Source organism: Sphaerodactylus townsendi, linkage group LG06 (assembly GCF_021028975.2).
Source record: "Sphaerodactylus townsendi isolate TG3544 linkage group LG06, MPM_Stown_v2.3, whole genome shotgun sequence".
Taxonomy (NCBI): domain Eukaryota; kingdom Metazoa; phylum Chordata; class Lepidosauria; order Squamata; family Sphaerodactylidae; genus Sphaerodactylus; species Sphaerodactylus townsendi.
This window is the reverse complement of record NC_059430.1, coordinates 81,941,966-81,964,423: the sequence shown is the minus strand read 5'-3', so window position 1 is coordinate 81,964,423 and position 22,458 is coordinate 81,941,966. Positions and strand designations below refer to the sequence as shown.

At 40.6% G+C, this 22,458-nt stretch overlaps 1 protein-coding gene across 2 annotated transcripts in view; it reads left to right on the top strand.

Annotated features, from left to right (window-relative positions):
- TAFA5 (TAFA chemokine like family member 5) overlaps positions 1–21,789 on the top strand; it is a 420,937-nt gene extending 399,148 nt beyond the window's left edge. The window contains exons 4-5 of one of the 2 annotated variants that reach the window (XR_007244878.1): positions 18,148–18,238; positions 19,159–21,789. Coding sequence is in view for 1 of the 2 variants with exons in the window: in XM_048501458.1 (XP_048357415.1) it covers positions 19,159–19,167 (9 nt within the window). In the remaining variant the exon portion in view is untranslated. The remainder of the gene's footprint in view (positions 1–18,147; positions 18,239–19,158) is intronic. The other variant, XM_048501458.1, reaches the window with a different exon arrangement.
- Positions 21,790–22,458: the final 669 nt, after the last annotated feature.

Here is a 22,458-nt window from a genome sequence, read left to right as displayed (position 1 = left end):
TCCACACCATAGAGAAAAATGCATTGTTGCACATCGAGTCTAATGATTTCTTACACTAGATTTCTTACACTAGTTCCTTGAGAAAAGAACTGGTGAAAGCAGATACTTATTTATTGAGTCACAGGTCACAATAAGGCAGGATGAGATGTATTTGCAAATCTTGTTCAGGATGCAAAGATATGAAAAACTGCAGGACACCTATTAGATAAGTTAAAAACACGGTTAGAACAAGAACAGGTTATTGCCATTGAACAAGCAGGCTTTAGAGAAGGGAGATCTACTGCAGAACACTGCCTGATCTTGCAACATCTAATCGAAAAATATTCAGCTCCAGGACCCACTTCACTTTATGCTGCTTTTATTGACCTAAAATCAGCATTTGATCTCATCTCTAGGGAAAAATTGTGGCAAAAATTAGAGACCTCCAACGTAGACAGAAGGTTGTATTTTCTTATTCGAGCTCTTCATGACAACTCCTCTTTGAGAGTGAGATGTAACCCAAATGGCCTACTGACAGATCTAATAAGAACTTACAAAGGTGTTAGACAGGGGATGTCTTCTGGCTCCCTCCCCTGTTCAACTATTATATCAATGGTATAGTGGAGCACTTAAGGGAAAACAGACATCCTAAGCTTCTGCCACTGCGACATCTCCCCATATTGTTGCCAATAACTTGCTGTTTATATGCTGACCGATCGCGGTCCTTTTGGCCGCAAGAACCCCTGTAAGGTCTCAAAAGAGAGCATTATATACTCTCTTTGCAGCATATTGTGGCCAAGAAAGACGAGACTGCCAGCAATTAACTTTGACAAAACCAAGGTCACAGCTTTTGGTTAAATCAACCTAAAAAGAGGATCTGGAAAGTTAGAGGGAAAAGAAATCCGAACAAGTTGACAAAGTTCAACTACCTGGGATATGTGGTTCCCAGTCAACAGGCTCAAATGTGGAGCATATAAAAATGAGTGATGGGAAACGCAGAAGCGGACAGCAGGGAACAGAATCTTGCTAAAGGTTTTAAATTCGTCACATCAAGGGGAGGGCACTATGTACCAGCTGCCATTAAACTATACCAAAGCAAAGATTCTGACACAACTGGCACTACGTGACAGTGTACATTACAACAAAAAACAGTGGCAAACAATATCATTAGAGAGGAGAACCCTAGAAGTAAATAGCTTGAGAGCCATTCTACAGGTTCCGCCTGGTGTGCCAGAATACCTTTGTAAGAGTTAGGAGAGGCGGGTCAAATGAAAGTTGCTGACAGAATTTTCTTACTATCAGGTTTTATCAATGAAGCTTGAAATGTTTACATACAAACCCTAAAGGACTTTGGCCCCCTAATATTTGCCCAAGACTCTTTTCCAACCTAAGGATGGATGTGTGAAGTTAGGGATGGCCTGCACAGAGAGAGGCATATCACCTAGTGCTCTCTTTGACATTAGAAAGACTTGTCCTCAGCTAAGACTACAGGTCAAGCTGAGAGTTCAAGATATGGCTCCGTCAGACAAGATATATAACAGCATTCCCCCAAATTTGAAATCCTCAAACCATCCATTACAAATACACGCTTTTTTGGGACGCTATCTCCCTATCTCCATATATAACTTGGACAGCTCAGTCACTCTAGGAGGGCTTTCTACACTCACCAGAATGTGATGCTCCTTCCCCTCCCAGCAGTGCTTGAGGGCAGAATCACTAGAAAAAATTCCATATACTCGACTAGGGCTTTGTCCATGTGATATGGGGAAATGAGAGACCCTGACACACATATTTTTTATGCAGTGCCCCACTCACAAAGAAATAGAGGGCGGCGAACACTGTTTGACTCCTCTTCCAACATCAATTTTTCTTGGCCCTGAGGGATTGTGATACCATGGAAAAAGTACTATTGAAGATGCCAAATCCAAATATAACCAGAGAAGGTGGCAAAATTCAGTGCTTTATGTGGTTACAAAAAGAGGCGTGGACAGAGTAGAGAACTTAATAAAAAATAGGAACTTTGGATTAATAGATTTTGCATTCTTTTATTCAAATTTTATTCCAGTTTTTTTAACTTGAACTTACATTAAGTTGGGTTTGGACAAACAGTCTGTGGAAACTGGTTCACCCTCAATTTTATTTTGTCATCACGGGTCCTTGGAGAAATGTATTATCTGGATTTTATGTTTTATATCTGATATTTTCTGGTCTTTGACCGAAATAAAATATTGATTGATTGATTGATTGATTGAAGATATGAAAAACTGTAAAAAAAGTTTTGTGTGTTATCAAACTTATAATCATAACACTGCACAGAGTATGTCCTCAGAATTATAGACAAGGGTTCATATGGCTGACTGTTGTCCATGTCAAAACCTCCCAACCTTTTATGTATCAGCACATGAGAAAGAAAGGTAAACTTATAAACCGACACGGTGGTATGCCAGCTTTCAAAAAGAAAGTTGTTTTAACCCAGAAATCATTCAGTCTACCCTCCAAATTTGTGAGGAAATATTTACCTAAGATGTCTGAATTTCTGTGACTGGCCTTTAATAATATCAGTGGTGTGGAAAGGGGTGGTGAAGAAAGTCTAGGACTAAGTAATTTACCCCAAGATCTGGAGAAGAATTCATATGAACACACAAATATAAGATTTCAACAAAAATTAACACAAACACACAAAACATGCTTGTCACATTCAAAATAACTTGAGACCTTAAGTCCATGCACCTTACCTTGAATCATCCTAAAATGAATTCTCACAGCAAAATCCGGGGTGGGGGGTGGGGTTGAATGTTAATAGGGAGCAGTGGAGAGCTGCATTGACATGTTTGCCCCTCCACCAGTGCAAGGGTCACTCCTGCTGGCAGAGAGAGCAGAGGCACTGGTGGGCGGCCAGCCCTCAGCTTTGTGGTGATGAAACCTGGAGGTTCAGGCTGCTGCAGAGCAAAGACAGTGTTTGCTTGGACACTAGTGTTGTGAGAGGGGGAGGCAAACCAGGGCAATACAGCTGACTTTAGTGGTGGCATATCTGCCTAGGGACAAGGGGTACCCCTTGTCTCCGGGCGCCACTCTTCTGGTCACATGGGGGGCACAAAATCAGCCCCCTACATGACCAGAAAGTCCTGCTGGCTCATCCTTGTCGCGTGCCTCGACCCCATCCGAGGCATGCAAAAACAAGGCAGCAGGACTTCCTGCTGCCTCCAAGCACCCTCAACCCCACCCTGGACTCCCCCTCCCTTCCTCCCCCCCACAGCTGGGCTCCCAGTTGGCAGCCTGCAGTCTCTTCTGACCTCCCCTCCAAGTAGGCCAGAAGAGACTGCAGTCCCGGCCTCGGAGACTTGCTTTTATAAGCACTGAGGCTGGGGGTGGGGCTTGGGGAGCATGTGGGGGTGGAGTCTGGGGCATCAGAGGGCAAAGTTGGGGTGGGGGGCAGAGCCTGGGGGAGATACAATTTGTCTCCAGGCGCCAGTTACCCCTGGTACGCCTCTTAGTCTCCTTCTGGTGTTCCACCCCAGGAACACTAGCCCATGGCCCACTGAACTTACACCACACAAAAATGGCATAAGCCATTGGCTGAAATGGGGAGATTTGGGTGGTGGGAGGGATTTTGAGTTTCCCTCAGCCTGAAGCACCTTTGGAAGCACTGCACTGTCAATGATCCAGGGAAGTGAGCAGACAAACAGCAATTGCAAGGCAGGAAGGAGGTGAACAGACAGCCAATGTAACAGAGGGTAGGCAGAGAGCCAAAATTAAACACAGAAGAGAGAGAAGATAAAGTGTGGGGTGGGAAACAGAAAAGGTTAAAAGGAAAATGGAAAAGAGGGACATTGAATGAGTAGGAACAGAGGCAGAAAGAGAGTTTTCCAAGAAATACAACTGATGTTCAGAGTACAGATCCTGCCTCGCTGCTGCGCCCACCACCAACAATTGTATAGACCCCACTGTGTTGCTTACCATAGTGGGGTTTACTGCTAGTGTTGTATAAAACAACATTTTTTAAAATTAAAAATGACTCACATAACTGATGATGTCATGTAAACAACAAATCAGCAGCAGCAAAGCCTAATCTGTTTGATGCTAGCCTTATACTCTCCATATTTTTATATTTATTTTCTTCTATTGTTTATGTGCAAGTTTGAATAACTTGGCAGTCAGATTTTGCTTATGAGGAGGGAAAGTTTTGTATGTTGGCTCCAAATAATTAGCAAACAATAAGAACTTTTAAAATCTGGAGCCATGGTGAGGAGGAACTGCTGAACTTTCTGGACCACCTTAAAAGCATCCACCCAAACATCCAATTTACCATGGAAACTGAAAAAGAAGGAAAACTGCCTTTTCTAGATGTCTTGGTCTTTCGCAGACCCAACCACCAATTGGGCCACACTGTATACCGAAAACCAGCACACTCAGGTATCTACATAAAAACTCCAATCACCATCCATAACAGAAAAGGGGCATAATCAAAACTCAGACAGATCATGCAAAACAAAGTTGTGAACCTCACCTCCTCCCTGATGAAATCAATCATCTAGACTTGGGTCTGCAGGCTAATGGCTACTCCACAACAGAAATCAGAAGAGTTTTAATACCAAGAGAAATCCAGAGGGCTGAGGAGAAACAGCCCACCACGAGAAAAATATTTCTACCATACATCAAGGGAATCACTGATCAAATAGGGAAACTGATGAAGAAACATAACCTACAAACCATTTTCAAACCTACCAGGAAAACACAGCAGATGCTATGCTCAGCAAAGGACAAGAGAGACCCCCTCACTTCTGCAGCAGTCTATCGTATACCCTGCAGCTGTGGAAAGGTTTACATAGGAACAACAAAACACAGCATTCAAACTCATATTAAGGAGCACGAAAGACACTGTCGGCTTAACCATCCTGAAAAATCTGCAGTTGCAGAACATGTCTGAAACAAAACTGGACATAACATTTTTTTAAAAAAAACACTGAAATTCTGGACAATTCAGACTGCACAGGGAGGCCATTGAAATTCACAAGCACCAAGACAATTTCAACAGGAAAGAAGAGACTTTGAAAATTAGCAAAGCTTGGCTACCAGTACTTAAAAACACCAAAAGCAAAACCCAAGTGCATGCTAGTTCATGAACAATGGACTCCACCCAAACACAGGATTTGCATTCACCAATACTACTGCTGCTGCAGGGCATGAAAATGTGAATCACTCCCTGATAAGCCCCACCCACAATACAATACTATCACCACATCTTTGCATAACAACTTCCACCCAAACACTTACTGATTGGTTACCCATCCTGGGGCATGGACAATATATTTTATTTTATTCGATTTGATAAACTGCCCTACCCCCGAAGGGCTCAGGGCAGTGTACAACAGCAAATAATAAGACAATAAAACAAATTGAATAGCCCCAATTAAAACAATACAAAACCTTAAAACTACAGCAGCAGTAACCTACAAAAAATGAATAATAATAAAAGGCATCTGGCATCGAACCCCAGTGGACAAACCCTGGGCCGGAGGGGGTAGGCAGATGGTCAGATATATAGCCAGTGCGCAGGGCAACAAAAGAGGGGCGGGCTCAGCGGCCAGCCCCCCAAAAAGCCCGGTGGAACAACACAGTTTTGATGCCCTGCGGAACTCTCCGAGGTCCCGCAGGGCCCTAACTGCTGGAGGAAGATATATACCCCAAACATTCCCTTCTCTCTGGACACAGTGTGTGACAGACTTCCCTCTGTGATACACCTCTGAAGATGCCAGCCACAGATGCAGACGAAACATTAAGAACAAGATCCACCAGACTGAGGCCTCACAGCCCAGAAAACCCACCAGAACATATAAGAACAAAAATAAGGGGGGAAAAGAGATTATAATTTATATTTCATAAAAGAATACAGTATATGGTAAAATGATCTGCAACAATATATCAATTCATTCCAGCCAGATTTTCACAAATTTTTCTTTTAACAGATTTTTGACATTAGTGCATCCCAAATTTAGATAGACAGAAAGACAGACTTCCCTCTTCGTGGGAAAAAAAATTGGCAATATGAAATTATGTGAATTGCAGTCTCTGTGCTGTTTGTGTTAATGATTTGATATTTTCAGAGACTCATATTTCTGGTGTTAGAATAACTAGCAATTTTTGTTTACAGAAGTCCAGAGAGTGGTACATTAAGAAACTAAGCAAGCAGGTGGGAAGTGAGAAGCTGAATTTCATACTAGTTTCAATCAAGTCTTTGACTATAGGTTTGTACTATTTTAAAATTGTTAACATTCCTTTTACATGCAGCTCCCTTTTATATTCAGTGTATGTAATAACAATAATTGACAAGCTCTTTTTTTTTAGCAAAAAAGTCATTGTTTTCACATCAGTAAAGAACATTAGGGAGATTAGTCTATATACAAATATAGTTTTCTGTAGGTAGTTTTATGGTAGGGCTGCCAGGCCCCTGCCAGGGATGGGGAACCTCCTGCTCCTGGGATCAACTTGCAGTAGCAATTAGCTAGCTGACTGAGGGGAGGGGCTTACTAGCAGTCAAGGGAGGCCTAGGCTAGTGTTGCCAACAATCTGGCAACTTCATTTCCAGCATACACCAAAAATGTCATCATTGTGGTGACCCAGGATAGTTTGGTATTTGGACAAAAACGTTTTGGTAAAAATGTGGCAAAATATCTTTGGTAAAAATCACTTCTACTATGGAGTGTTTGCCCAAATACCAGACCATCCTGCATCATGATGACATCATTTCTGGTACATTCCAGCCTCCCGTCACTGCCAGTATGTCTCCCCACCCCTCAGTGGTTGCTAGGAGAGACTTGACAGCTCTAGCTCTTGTGGAAACTGTGCTTGGTGCAAACTGAGAGACAGAATTCCTGGGCCTCCACCAGAGCTGGATTACCCAAATCTCTGACTCCTACTTCCTGCCACTGTTTCAAGTGGCAGCAGGAGAATGTTTTAAATGGTCATCAGGCTGATGGCATAATGTCAGCATGGATGTGATGTCAGTATTCTCTAGGAATCTTCTCAATCTGTGTGGCTTTATTGTGCATTTCCCAGCTATTCCAAGAGAAGCTGGATGACATTTCCATGTTTTCCCAGAAGATGTATAAAACCATCACTGATTGCCATCTCATCCAATTTGTCTGGCAACCCTAATGGGAGAGGTGACAAGCAAGTGCACTCTACTTATGTTAACCATACCCATAAGTACTTTACTTACACACACACACACACACACACACACACACACACACACACACACACACACGTAATGCATACAGTCCTGAAGTGTAGATATCTGCATGAAAAAAGCATATTGTGACAAAAAAGAAGACAATCAGAAAGTATTTATGTTCCTGAAGCAATTTTAACAGCACAAAGGAGGATAAAATAGCAAGGTATGATTCAGTTGTGCAGAAGTTATGCAGAAGTTTGCTGTTCAAAAGAAGAATGAAACATGAGAGAGTTGTTTTACAACAGGGCTTGGATGGAATGCATATCATTTAAAGAGTTTTAACAACACTGGTGAGTTGGAGCTCTAACTAGGGATAACATGGCGAAACAACCCTACAGACTCTTCAGTAGACCCAGGAAAAGGAACATGTACCAGCTTGCCAAGATCTTTTAATAGGTAGATATTGATGACAAATGGAAACGTGTACTGAGCAAACAATGCTGAATAACAGACAACAGTTCCCCCAGGAGAAAATGGCTGCTTTGAAGGGTGGTCTCTGTGACATCATACCCTGCTGAGATAATTTCTGCCCTCTCCCAACTCAAATTTCCAGGGCTCAACCACCAAATGTCCAAGAATTTCATGATCTGGAGCTGGCAGTGCCAAGGAGAACTTATTTCTGTAGTTGGGAGATTTGTTGTGATTCCAGGAGATTTCCATGTTGGCAACCCAAGAAAGAGACAAGCAGGAAAAGGGAGAAGCTACAGGTACTTTTAGGAAAAGGAAAGAGCCTCTTCTTGAGGAGAAATAGAGAAAGGGAGTTTGTTTCTGAAAATAAAGAAACTTCTTTAGGAACTGAAGCTGACTAGGCAAAGGAGCGAACTGCAGGACAAGGTTTGCAAAATGAAAAATTGACCTTGGAAGGATGAGGGGCAAACTGTGAGGCTATGGTAACACAATGAGTCCAAAACTAGCTATAAAAATTGGGGTCAAAGGAAGACTTTTTGCCTAGGATGAAGAGGGGAAGGAGTGCTGGATTCAAAATGCAATTTTTCAGAGACAGCCTGAAAAGACATCCTTTGTCTTCTTGATGGAGGAGAGTTTTCCTTTTTGCATGGGAAGTGTCAAAAATATTTCTTCGGGGAGACTAGGATGTTAACTCTATGGCTGAGAACTTGTCATGGTGTGGAAGGGCTGAAACCTACCTGTCTGGTCATTTGGATAATGTACATATGAATGTGAGTTGGGTTGGGGAACCCCTGCCTCAGTGCCTATCATACGTCACTTATGGGTAGGACTCCAGAATGTTTTCCTCTTTATTTGGGATTATTTGGACCTTTTCAGCCCCTTTAGTTTTGATAAGTAGCTGAAGAGAGTGGAATTGGGTGTGTTTTGAGACACTAAACCTAGCTATGATTAGGCATGTCAAACCTCATTTGTTCTTACTACCAAATCTAGCAGAGTCCTGACTTGACCACTCACCATTTCAGTCAACAGAACAAAGAGCAATAGCAATTTATAATGTAGAGTCTGGAGGGCCATGCAGATCAGCCAGACTGCAAAGCACTCCACAAAGACTAATTGAGCAATGTGTGCATCAATTTGTGGATTTGATGTATTATTTAATACCAATTGCTCCTCAGATGCTGTAGTTCTAAATTAGCAAGAGGAAAAGTTGACAACAAAGAGTCTCCTTAAGAAGGGTAGTTTATCTTAGCATACAGAGTTTGCTCTATCCATACCTAGAAAGGAGATGTCTAGGCTGGTTCATAGTAAACAGTTTCCTTGCATTTAAAATAAAACCAGATTAATATGAAGACTTCCTTCAGGTTAGTCCTTTTTTACTTAAGAAGAACATAGCAATGGCAACTGAGGAAAATTTAATAGATATCTGTTAGTAGATGTGAATGGGTAGATGCCCATGTCCATAGCTTGGCAGAAGTGTGACTCCTGAAAGATGAAGGCATCATTGTTGCGGCCGGAGTAGCCTATCTCCGCATTGATGAACATCCCTGTGTGGTCACAGGTCACCAACAGCAGCTTGGCGGAGACAGTCTTGAGGTTGATGTACTGGCCTGGGTCCCCACCAGGGTGTCAGATCCAGATGTGGCATCCGCCTATGGCTCCGATGCAATGCAGAAATCTGAGGCTAGCAAAGCCAGCCATCACCTGCATGGGAGGAAAGGGCAAGGGAGGAAGAGAGAGGTTGGTCAGGGGTCCATCTTGGCCAAGGAATGCAGGCCCATCCCCCTTCTGATGGCCCTCTTGGGGTGTGTGCAGGGCCAGGTGCACAAACATTCTGCGCATACCCTAAATTCCACCCACCTCCTCCATCCGTCTGTTGAAATGGACGAGCCTGCCAAACAGGTAAACTTCCACGGCTATTCAGTACTCCAGCACGCTTTCTGCCACAGTAGTCAGACTGACTCCAAACTTCTGGGACACCTCCCAGTAACTGTTGATGCTTGCCAGGTACCACAAAGCTACGCCCATCCGCATCTTGACAGGAATGGCAGGCCACATGTTGGTGCCTTGTCTTTCTAGGTGCGGCTGCAGGGTGCATGCAAGGTACATGACTGTGGCCTTTGTAAACCTGAAGTTGGCCATCCACTCCCCATCAGTCCAGACTGTCATCACGAGGACCTTCCACCAGATCCTGTTCTGGGAACCCATCCAGTAGCAAGGTATGCAGAGGGCACATGTGAGGGCGAACCAGTGAAGTATCATGTGCCTGCAGGACCTCCAGACCACGGATGCTGAGCACCTGGTGACTCATAGCTCAATAGGTGGCAGCCGCAGCTGCCCCAACAGCCAGCCAAACAGATGCCCACTGCGGTCTACAAAGCTGCTGTCCGTCACCAGCGATTCAACCCCTGTCACATACCTTCAACCAGTGCCTCCTCGAGCATTTCTCCCGGGTTCATGGCTCACCTCTGCAGATTGAGCCTGACCCACAGTCTCCATTGCTGCTGGCTGGAGTGGCAGGGATGGGCCACGGATGCACGGAAATACGCTGACAGGGAGATAGGGGGTAGGGCCACCAATACATCGGGGCTGTGACCACGGCCAATACTTGCGACAGGTGCCTGTGATATCTGACCAACGTGGCAACGTTGCTGTGGAGCCGCAAATGGGAAAAATAAGAATGTTGCTTCCAAAGCACTCCCGTGCGAAGCACCACGGTTTAGTGGATACGCTATCTGTCAACAGAGTGCCTGGCCATGCGAATCTTCCATTCCAGAAGTGTTATCAACCACACCAATGGCACAATGTTATGATTGGCTGTGCAGAAAGAACCCTAGAGTCAGCACCACTAGCTGAAGTAAAAGAAACACATAGCTCTTCCATCCTATTCCCCACACACCCGAATAACCACATTTTGGCCAAATTTGATCTGCAGTAATGTACGATCTTTACTTCAGCAGTCCACAATTGCAAGCAGAGATTACTCCTAGTACTCTTGTCAATCATCTCCCACTTCAAAATTGTTCTTTGTCCTAGTGTTACTTTACTACTTTGACATGAAATTGGCAAAGCTGATCCAATCAACTAGTTTGTATCTTCACCCCAACATTAAGTCATTAGTTCAGTATGATAAAGAAAAAAAATCAATTCCTTTTGAAAAGGATGGGGAGGAGAAAATGGCTGAAGGGGAGGCTGGGCATCTACACAAGGCAAGGATAAGAGCCAGGTGTTTGCACATGCCAAAAAAAACCCTACTTGAGCAGGCACCATTACCTGAAGGAATAGAAACACATAGCCCAAAGTTTAGTGGTTTCTTATGAAAACAAAGAATGAGGAAGTGGAGAAAATGGCTGAATAGGAAATTGGGTGACTACCTGGAGGAATGGAAAAGGGCCTGGTGTTTGGTGGGGCAGAAGAATAAAGATTATTTCAACATGATTGCATGTTCAAGGGAATCTAGCTGAGAAACAAACTGAGACCAAAAAAGTCATGGTAAAAGTGTTCAGGAAAACAATGGAAGAAAAATGAAGGGAAAGCATTTCCAGAATCAAAGGGAGGAAAAACATGTGTAATTAAATGAAAAACAGCATTTGGCAGCAAGATACATTGTAAGCAATTCATGTGGGAAAGGTTAATGTTATATTAGTCACCTTTGTATGATGTCCCTTATGTACAATATGATTCACTTCACACTATAGAGAATACTCTGTATGAGACACTATAAAACCACCCATACATGTTCTAACAACCCTTGTAGAAATTGCATCAAGTCAGATATCAATTTTGATTTTAATAAATGTTTTATTTCATATACATTAAAGAAATATGAGATCCTTGGAGGCTCCAAAGCCATCAATTTTGTGCAGCTGATTTTAAAAGAAATACATAATTTTGAAACTTTTGTTTTGTAGGATGGGTATATGCAGTGATACTTTTGTAATACAAGTTGGAAACAAGAAGAAATTATAACTTCTCTTTCTTTGGATGAATATAACCTTTAGATCTCATTTTTGCGAGTTAGGTAAAAAAAACACGTGTATGTGTGTGAGTGGGTGTAATATTTGTTGAAGAGAAATCGATAATACTTCTGTTTGATATGATTGTTCTCATCACTGGTACAAGAGAAATAATAATGATATGGATGCATCTGGACATTAAAATTTGCATTAATATGGCTGCTTCTTAACATTCTGCAAAAGTAGTGCAAGAACTAACAAAACGTCAGTATGAGCTCTTCCATGGATGTTGTATGAGCAGCAGGGGGGAAAGCAGCACGTGGGTTGTTTTAGAGAAGATGTTGGAAAATGAAAAGAGAACCCAGTGCATATTGGTTATTTGTCTTTTGAAAGTGCACATGTGGCTTTAAACAAATATTAACCTCCTGAAGAAAATAGTGGTTTTTGTGATCATTAACAATCTCATGGCCGAAGTAACATACTAGCACTGCAGAATTTTTAAGGAAAAGATTTTTAGATAATTGGATTCTGACCCTCACTTTCCCCCATCTGAACTACTGAGTAGTTGCCCTTTCTTACTTTTCCTTGAATTAAAACTGTTTCACACTTGAGGTTTGAACCTCTTGACATGTCACTGGCAAAAAATGGTATTTTCTTGTCTTCCCTTTTCCCCTGGAGCCCTTCTAGGATGCACTGTTGGGGGAGGGGGCAAAAACTACGTTGGTTGGAGAGTTGGTGAGGAAAGGTATCCAGTGCAATCGGCCCTCCACCATCCTTCATCAGCAGAATCCAACTAGTTTTTATTATACCTTCTACTTAAAAAATTTGAATGCTGATAATGTATATGATTATTATTTTATTGTTTATTTTATGCTGCTCTTTCCCAACATAACAGCAAGGCTCAGAGTGGCTACCAAAACTGAAGAAATACATCAGCATCAACAACCAACAAGTTTAAAATAACAACAATAAAACATTAAAATTACTATTCCAAATGGCATTTAAACAATTCTTTAAAACAGTTTCAAAGTGCCAATAAGGAAACCCAATCCATAACCAGATTAATTCTCTCCTTTCCCACTGTGTTTAAAATGTATAACAAATAGGGAGGGGGAGGAAAAGCCATCTCTGCCTTAAGCAGAAGCCTGGTGGACCATCTGTCTTGCAGTCTCTGTGGAAATGAGCTAAGTCCTGCAGGTCCCTGTTCTCAACTGACAGAGAGTTCCACCAGGATGGGGCCAGAGCCAAAAAGACTGTTGCCCTGGTCAAGACCACCTGGATATTCTTGGGGCCAGGGACCATCAGGAGGTTACTTCCAGCAGAGCATAATGCTCTCTCGGGGCAGTACAGGGAAAGGCCATCCCATAGATATGACAGTCCCAGACCACCTAGGGCCTTAACAACCCCAAAGGACCAGGCCATTTTGTATAACCCAACACCTCATTAACAGATTGAAGCAGGTAGAAAAAAGGTCCCTTATCCTAATCAATCCTAAAAAGTTTCTACTCAGTTCTGAAGTGATTGGCTAATCCCATATTCTTGTCACAGGAAAAAAAAGGGTGAGGAATACAACAGTAAAAGAAAATGAACCAAAACAAGGGAAGCATGTTTTATGCCCTCAATTCTATCATTGGCTATATTTCATGAAATATACTTTCCTGTTTCTTCACCTTCAAAGTCTGGGGACTCCCAATTCTCTGAAGGGGTTGGGTGCAGGGGCGGAGTGAGGGGGAACTGCGCCCGAGAAATGTGTATGCCCTGCCATGCCCCCACCCACCCCTGGCCCAGAACCCCCCTGTCCTGCTCTGGAACACCCCCCATGCCCTTGTCATGCCCCCACAGGGGTGCACACCCAGTGCATCTCACACTTCCCCCTGCCCCTTCGCGCTACTCTTATGGTTGGGTGCAAACCTATCCTTGTTACAATTTTGGCAAAAATGTAGTAATACTCTCTCTTAACATTTTACTTCTTAACATTTCTAAAGATAAATTTTGAACACACAGTTTAATAATTAGTTATTTTGGTAAATGTGACGTTTTCTGCACATTCAAGATATTCGTGATTTTCTTGAGAGTCGATCCACAAGCATTGGAATCGGTTTGCAACACTATAGCATTACATAAATATTTTAGGGCCTTTTAAAAAACCACAGAAATTGCTCAACAAAGGAGTGGTTTAATGATGAGGATGACAGTCACTAAAAAGTATGCCAGAGTTGGGTGGGACAAAGCAAACCAATAAAAACACTACAAACTAGGAAAAAGCAGACTCAAAATCAGCTTCCAGAAAAACACTAGCATTAAAGTGCCCTCTAAAGAAAATTAAAGGCACAAAAATACATGTGAAAATCAGGAACAAGCTGAAGCAGTATGGGAAGAAAAATACCCATATGGAAAAGCCCTGTGACATAGAAGACTGGAAATTAGAAGACTTCTTGGTTTGCATGCATTTTAAATTAACTTGCTTTATTTGGTTGCAATATGTATAATATATTGCAACCAAATATATTGAAAGGATATAAAAATATAACCTTTTAATATATTTAGCTGAATTAACTGAATTAATTAAACTGTGTGGTCCACAGACAGCCATGTATAGTTGTCCAACTGAATTTGGACATACCATCCATAGAATAAAGCATTATACAATATGAATAAGGATGCAAAAGAGATTTTTTTTTAGTAGGGGGATTTTAAAAAGTGCATTGTAGGAAAAAACATCCAAAACATTAATGCTAAAGAACCCAATAGGATTGATGTTTTTGTTTTCTTGTACAGCAAGGAAGGGTGTCAAAGAAAGTCTTATTAATTGGATTGTTTAGAAAATGCCGATTTTAAAAGAAAATAATTAGGAAAAAGTCTATTTACAAAAACCCCTGTTGTTAGCATGCCAGCTAACTGTTCCCACAAGGAAATTGTTCTCTTTCTCTCTTATTTGAGCAGCATATGTAATGCAAACAGACAACCCATGCTAAAGGGAAACCATGTGTTCCTGGAAATTCGTGTCCCAACTTTTAAGTTATATATACCTATACTGATCTTAATTTAAAAGAAAGTCATTCCATATGTATGGAAAGGAGATTCCACATGTATAGGAAGTGAAGATTCAATTCCGTGTGAAGCTGCTGCTGTGTCTTTTCTGAGATCCAAAGACTGGGCCCATAATAATGTACACAACATTTTTGCCATCCATTCTCCATAGCAGCTACCTTCCCGTATTCCTGAAAATTCAATAATGGTTCAACATGGTTTGAAGGGATTTATCTAAAAGTGAAAGTGGCACGCATCCTTTCCCCCTCCCTAAGCTGCCTGGTGAAGAGTGACAAGTCTCTGAATATAATTTTTTATGTGACTGGAACTTCTGATTAACTGAAGTGAAATGAAGTGTGCTCTCTCCCCCCTCCTCCCTCTCTCTCTTTGTGTGTGTGCGTGCATAAAACTTAGCAATAATCAGCACTAACATGCTGATTATTTCTCTCTCTCTCAGTGCACAAACATTTTACTACATGGTACAGCACTCATTCATTTCCAGCTTTAGGTTTGTAAAGGTAATCTATATATATATAAAGCTAACAGTGTTTTTGTTGATGATAGTATAACTCAGTAACTGCTGGGCCAATTCCTCTGAAAATTCCCAGCCACTATAGTCAGCCAGGTGAGAGTGTTTTTAGATGTTCACATACCTGAAATTTCACACCTGGCCCAGGTAAAACACCTTTTTCCTGGCACTCCATGGTGAAGGACATGCAGCTACCTGTGTGTAACTGTCACCCTTAGAATGTTCGTGCTGCTTAGAATGTTCACTCAGATGGCCAGATATGAGCAGTGAAAACAGTACATAGGCAGTAACTCTAGTGGAAGTGAAACACATACACACACATACACATGAGGGAGAGGGAAGGGAGGGAGAGGGAGGGGTGGCATGCAAGGGAAGAGAAGGAGAGAGAGAAAAGGGATGGAAGGGGTGGCATGCAATGGAAGAGAAGTGAGGGAGGGAAGACAGTGAGGGGTGGCATGCAAGGGAGGGGAGGCAGGGGGCTCAGCATCTTGATATGACCCACCCACCCTAGCGGAGGGGAAGGGAAGGGGGGAGGGGTAGCATGCAAGGGAAGAGAAGTGAGGAAGGGAAGAGAGTGAGGGGTGGCATGCAAGGGAGGGGAGGCAGGGGGCCCAGCATCTTGATATGACCCACCCACCCTAGCAGAGGGAAAGGGAAGGGAAGGGAGGGAGGAGGTGGCATGCAAGGCAAGAGAAGTGAGGGGCAACATGCAAGGGACGGGAGGGAGGGGCCAGGCACCCTAGATTCCCTGAATACTGCGGTTACAGTTAAGAAAACCAGGCACGCACTACTCAGGAGTAAGCTCTGTACAGCAACCATGACATACTTTGAATGACTGCGTCGCACCCCTCAGAGGGTTTCTTCAGAAGTGACACCCATTGCCACCAACCAAACTTACTCCCAGGTAAAGGATCATGACCAGCCAGCCTGGATGTGTGGGAGGGGTGCCTTTCCATCCCCCCCCCCGCAAGGAATGCGGGCACACACATCAATGACATCGCACAGTATCAGACTGCGTGTTTGCATGAGCACGTGCTTCTGGCCTCTGCAATTGATTTGCTGCTACTGTTCCTTTCCCATTTCACCACAATAAGCCACAGCAACGCGTGGCCGGGTCCCGCTAGTAATTTAATATGTATATTGTGTATGTTAAGGGTATACACCTGGATGCAGGGATAGGGTAACTAGGTCTGCACTCGAAAGTCTTGGAAGATTTTGGAGGCATGGTTATGTCAGACCCTGGAAGTGTCAGGAAAGGCGAAATTCTCATTACCTGAACAGCTTCTCTGCTGACCAAAAGCCATTCAGTCTTGTCTAGACTGAGCTTTAGTTTCTTAGCGATCAATTTGATTAATTGTCCATCTGCATGTGAACTGTTTGCATATGTTGTGTTAAAAAAAAGATTGCATTTGCATTATCTCATATGGTTTTCTCTCATCTGCTGCCACCCTTTCTCCCTCTTGCCATTTGAAGTGCACTTCATACATTTAATAATTTATTTTATTTTATTTTATTGGATTTATATCCCACCCTAACCTTAAAGGGCTCCAGGCAGGTTACAACATAATTTAAAACATTCAATAAACTTTAAAATATAAATCCTAATTTAAAATTCAAAACCAATTTAAAACCAATAATAAATAACTTCCAGTTGCAAGATTGTTGTGAGGATAAAATGGAAAAGAGGAGAATAATGTAAGCTGCTTTGGGTTCCTGTTTGGGGAGAAAAATAGGGTTTAAATTGACTAAATAATAGCGCTGAAGAATGTGGGGGCAAATAAAAAATAAGTTGATTGGTGAGTGTGAAGCAGAGGAGGAAACAGGATGGGATATGGGAGCTCCAGGGAAAAGATAGAGGGAAAAGTGTTGGAGAAGAGGATAGAGGGGAAAATGAGGTAACTTCCACAAGTACTGTCGGCTCCAAGCATGTTTAATTCTGCATTGAGAATAGAACAAGTTTTTTAAAAAACCATTTTCGTTATTAAGTTAATAACTGTTTCAGATCTCTTGTGTAAAAAAATCTTTATGCTTCCAAGGAAATACAGTGGGGATGGGGGATGATGTTGGAACAATGAACATCTGTGTTTTATCTCTGTTCAGTTTCATAAACTGGTAGTTTACACACTGCATGAGAAGCATTTGAGACATCTATGTTTTGTTGTTTCAATTCTGTTTAAATTACAAACTAATTAGGTCATTCAGTTGAAATAAGTAATCTGTCTTTCAGAAATCACAAAGTACAAATATTATCAAACTCTGGAACATATAATATTAGAAACTGATATTGATAAATAGCAATGCCTAGAGATCCAGACTTGGGGTAGAAATCCAGGGGGCTACACTCACAGACAGAAGATGCGGGAGCTCTTGGTGGCCAGTGCTATTGATTACAGTCAAACCTCTGAGTAAATGCATAGAACTGGGTTAATACCATTGGGTGGGCTAACACAGCCTTGTTGAATGTTCATTTTGTTCTTTGAAATATACATTGCTACCTGGGGGTCGGGGGGGCAGGTATGACCATTAAGCACAGAATCAAAGGTTACCAATGTGGGCAAGAAGTTTACATAATCTGTAATTTTAAGAGAGTGCTATTCAACGAATACTGAATAGAAGGTTGCCTTTGTGGTCATTTTTAATAGAACATTTTAAGCATACAAGAAACACTTTCAAGACTGTTAACTTCATATCTCTATGCACTTGTTAGTGTAGCTTTTAATTTTCATATGAAAAATTGAGCTTACAATCCTCAGTGGACCATTCATGAAAAAGTCTTGTTGGCTAAATTTTTCACAGTGTTATTGATTTCAAAGCTAATAAGCCTTTGATTGTAAGCTACAGGGACTGTGTGATGATGTTGCTTTAATTTCAAAGTGGAAATAAAAATATTCAGAGAATGAATGAAACAGAAGGAATGAAAATTATTGGAGAGAAAACTTCAAATGGTGTTTCCTTGTTAAATGTATATACCTCAAATAGGGAAATATTACAATAACCAGGTTTTTTGCCTTCAGCCTGTCTGAGGTCATGAGGGTTGGAGTCTGACCACTAGCCCGAAAAGGAAAGGCTGTTTGCAAGAGTTCTGGGTGTATTTTCCTGGAAAAGGTGAGAGGCTCAAAGGAGAACTCTGTCAAATAAACCTTGTGCCTTATATGAAAATTTCTATTGAGCTGTTGTTAAACTGTTGGGAGCAGATGTTCTTTTCATTTACCTCTCAAATAGGTAGTTTAAAAAAAATCAAAAAATAAGTTTAATACTCTGTTGGAACTGTAAAATGGATTCCGTTCTCTGTATAGCTTGATACTACTTGCCATTTCATATTTTATAATCATCTATAGAACATACTCTAAACATTTAGAAAAAAATGGACATATCACAGGAAACATTTTCTGAAATGTTTTAAGTCCATGTTTGCATGACACATGTTTAATCTTTTCCAATACTGAAGTATATTTGGTGAACTGAAATTTAAGGTACTCTGCTGTTATTATTAAATAACTCTTTTGTTCCTATAAATAATTTTTGTTTGTTTTTGCTTTTCTTCTGTTCTTCACCTTTTTCTCCTTTTTTGTTTCCTTTTTCCAGCTTTTCTGCAGTTTTTATCCCTGTGACAAGATATTGTGAATCTTAATTTTTTTGTCACTTAATTCTAATGCTGCTTTTTCATCTATTGTGTTTCTGTCATTGAAATCAATCTGTTTAGTGATGACATCACTAGAGGGCAGCATTGATTAAATTAGTGTTCTAAATAATAGGAGCATGACCTTGCATCTTTAAAAAGTGTATGAACCTGGACTACAGACCAAATTATCTACCCCAAAAATTAGGTGTTATCACCTGTTCTGTCTTTTTAATAAGTTTATGTTTTTAAGTGCATACAGAAATATTTGCATAACTAAGGTCAGAGGGGAGAAATGTTGTTTTTATGTGCTTGGAAATGATGGTAGTGTGATCAGTAAATAGGTTTTTAAATCAATTTTGATAACTATGAAGGTGTCGACTCATTTGTTTTTATTGATTTTCAGGTCTCCTGACAAATGCAACAACAGAGAAGCCTTGTAGGAGTTTTTAAGCTCTGTGTGGGCTATATTCCCTAGTCAAGTTTCACTGCTGTGGATCATCATCCATTCTGTGTCATCAGTCCAACTGTCTGTTTCTCTGTATTTCATAAAAGACAGCATAATTCTACATAATGACCTAAAGTCTGTTCTATTATACTAAAGAGTTCTGGACTAAGGAATAGAGAAATAAAAGAAATGTCTGGGCATTAGCAATACAAAATCAAAACAACTCCCCCCACACACATACACACACACACAAAAATAGTTCACAGTTAACGTCTCATCTGCGTTCTGCACTGCTTCTGGACTTGATGTGTTGTCAAGTTTTAATCTGAAGTTTCAGCCAGGGTGGAGAGTACTCATCCCAAACAGCCTTAGAGAAGACTGCTTTTGTCTACAGGAGGACACTAAGGTGCAAAAGAGAGTTTCTTCTTGCACCCTAGACTGCCTGAATTGATTTTATTTTCTTATGTTTCAGTATATACAATAGACCAAAGAGCAAAAAAAAAATCTATTTTAAAGTGGACAAATGGTACTGTTAACAGAGTTATTTGGGTTCAGCAGCATGGGGACCACCCTGCACGAATACAGCTCACCTAGTGCTGCGGTGTTACCGCTCATCGGCAGTCTCTGTGGAACACTGCCTAAAACGCTGGAATTGCTCTTGGAGAAAAGTACACTAAAGCCCACAATGGAACATGGAGAGAAAATTATCATTCTTCAACAAGGAAACAGAACTTTGACCAGAAATGACACAAACTGTCTACGCACCACCTTTACTTCTCTGTGCTTAGATTGACTTCTCGTACTAAAATCATTTTGAGTTTAACCAGTTCAACATGCCTCTTCTATGGTTCCATTTTTTGATCGTTAAAAGTTGGATAATACAGTATTTGCAAAGAGCATGTTTGGTCATTTGTGGCCTATGTTTCATCTGATACACCAATTAGCACCGGAAAGCAAATCCAAGGGGGCGGGGAAGTAACACTTGTTTGAAAGAGATCATTTAAATGTATTTTGAAAAGCCTAAAGTTATATATTTAACAGTTTTTATATGTTGTATATTTGTAGAAAATCCTATTTAACAATTAACGTGGCAACTCTGACGGTCATGACAAAAAAAGAAAATTTCAGAGTTAAGTTGTTTTATTACTTCAGATGTTTCTGAAGGGACTGGTGTAGTTTGCTTTCTTCTATTGGGGCATTCCGGATGTGAAGCATGACCTGAGAGAACTCTGTAGAAAAAGCAAAGAATAATGTTGTTTATATTACATAAATGCATTCAGCCATTGCACTGTTGGAAGGCTTTCTCAGTCTCTCTTTCTCTTTCTGTCTCCCTCTCCCCTTTTTTCTTTTGAGGAGTCTTTATATACCAGTAAAAATGTAAAAATATTTTAATCATTTGCTTTCCATTCTGAGTTATTTTTTTATTTCTCTCTGTTCTTCCCCTTTTTGCCAATTGGGTTTTTTAAAAAATACATCAGTTTGCAACCATTCCTTGCTTTATATCAGGGGTCCTCAGCATGGTGTCTGTGAGCTTCATGGCACCCACTAACTCCTTTCAGGGCACTCAACAACTGTTTTTAGAAAGTGACTATGGATAGGTGAGGCTTTTGTCCATCAAGGCTTCTGATTGGCCATTGGCCATTTGATTGGCTGTGCATATTTTTAAAACTCTTGTTTTGGCAGTGGTTGCCATTTTGTAACTGAGCCCACTTTGCTGTGTCAAAATTCCAAAGGTGTGTGCAGGCTCAAAACATTTGGGGATCACTGATCTAGATGTAGGGTTTTTTTCTTTCACCTCATCTTTTAGAAAGCCCCCTTCTGCAACACTTTAGAGTAGAGAAAATTTAGAGTGCTATTTAAAAAAATTTAAAAAGATAGAAACAAAAAAATTCCACATGTAACTTTTTTGTCTGTAAGTCTGGCTCATAGTGATGCGATAAGCTCAACAAATGGTCATTCCTTCTTCCCCACAAATATCTGCCAACATGAAACTTTCTCCTAATGCCCACTGTAGTATACTACCTAAATACTCTAATTAACTTTTAATATTATGCTAGTTCTATGCTACTAAAGAAAAGAAATATATAGGGACTGTTCAAGCAACCATAGATGAGAGGTATGAAGAAAAAAATGTTTATTTAAGACCTCTTCTGATTTTCAGAATTATTATAATGCACAGATTGAGGAAACCATGAATTATAGGTGACAGTGTCTACAAAAAATATGTACGTTAATAGTCTTATTTTATTGTGAGGGTTTTAATCCATGTCCAAGTAGTAATTAAAGCCCAGCCACTTGAAAAGTGTTATGAACTGACTGCACTATAAATGACCAATGTCTGATTTAAAGTGTCATGCAATAAACTATGGTAAACGCTTCACCTGTATTACAAGATTTGGAGAGCCAGATCCCTCGCACAGCTGAATTTTGGTTTTGTTTTGGTTTATTTTGGAAGGGAGTGTAATAGCCTTATTTAGTAAATACTGAACAAGATTAAAATGTTTCGACATTTTTGTTGCTTTACAGTATTCAGTTTTGTGTTGGTTCAGTTAAATTATGAAAAAATAAAGAAAATCCTTTTATAAGTGAGACCTTTGTCAACTACTGATGACATGAGAAAGAATTTCTTACAGGAATTGGGAAGGACTATGATATGAAGGGTTCTGCAAGGTTAACAAATTATATTTTATATGATATGAAAATGAAAGTGTGTTTTTGATTTTTTTTCCAAGTTGAGTCTAAATTTGAGATTGCAGCTTTCTCCCTTATCCCTTTCAACACATAAATATGCTGAAGAAATTTGGTTAATGTCTGATTTTTGGCAACTTAAAATGGCTAACTGTATCAATTCTAATTGAAATTAGGGATTATGTTTATTTCAGTCATTTCAATTAAAAAGGGAATTAAAATTTGCATCACCGTGAACGACACCTATGCTGATGATGACCACCATTTCAGTACAAAAGTGCAGGTTGCACATTCTTATCTGTGATTATTAAATGTTTCCCATGTCTTCTGTGGACGCTTTGGATATCCTTCTAAAAGATGACTGTAGAAAATACATGTTCACCATCCTTATGACTGTAGGTAATTTCTAACACCATACTTTTTCTTTCACTACTGCAGTTTTCAAAATTTGGATATAGCAACTGAAAGAAAAAAGGATTGTCAAAGTGCTTTATTGGCCTACCTTGTTAAAGAAGTGGTTTGCTCTGAAAATGAAGGAGATGACTATTTATTTATTTATTTATTTATTTA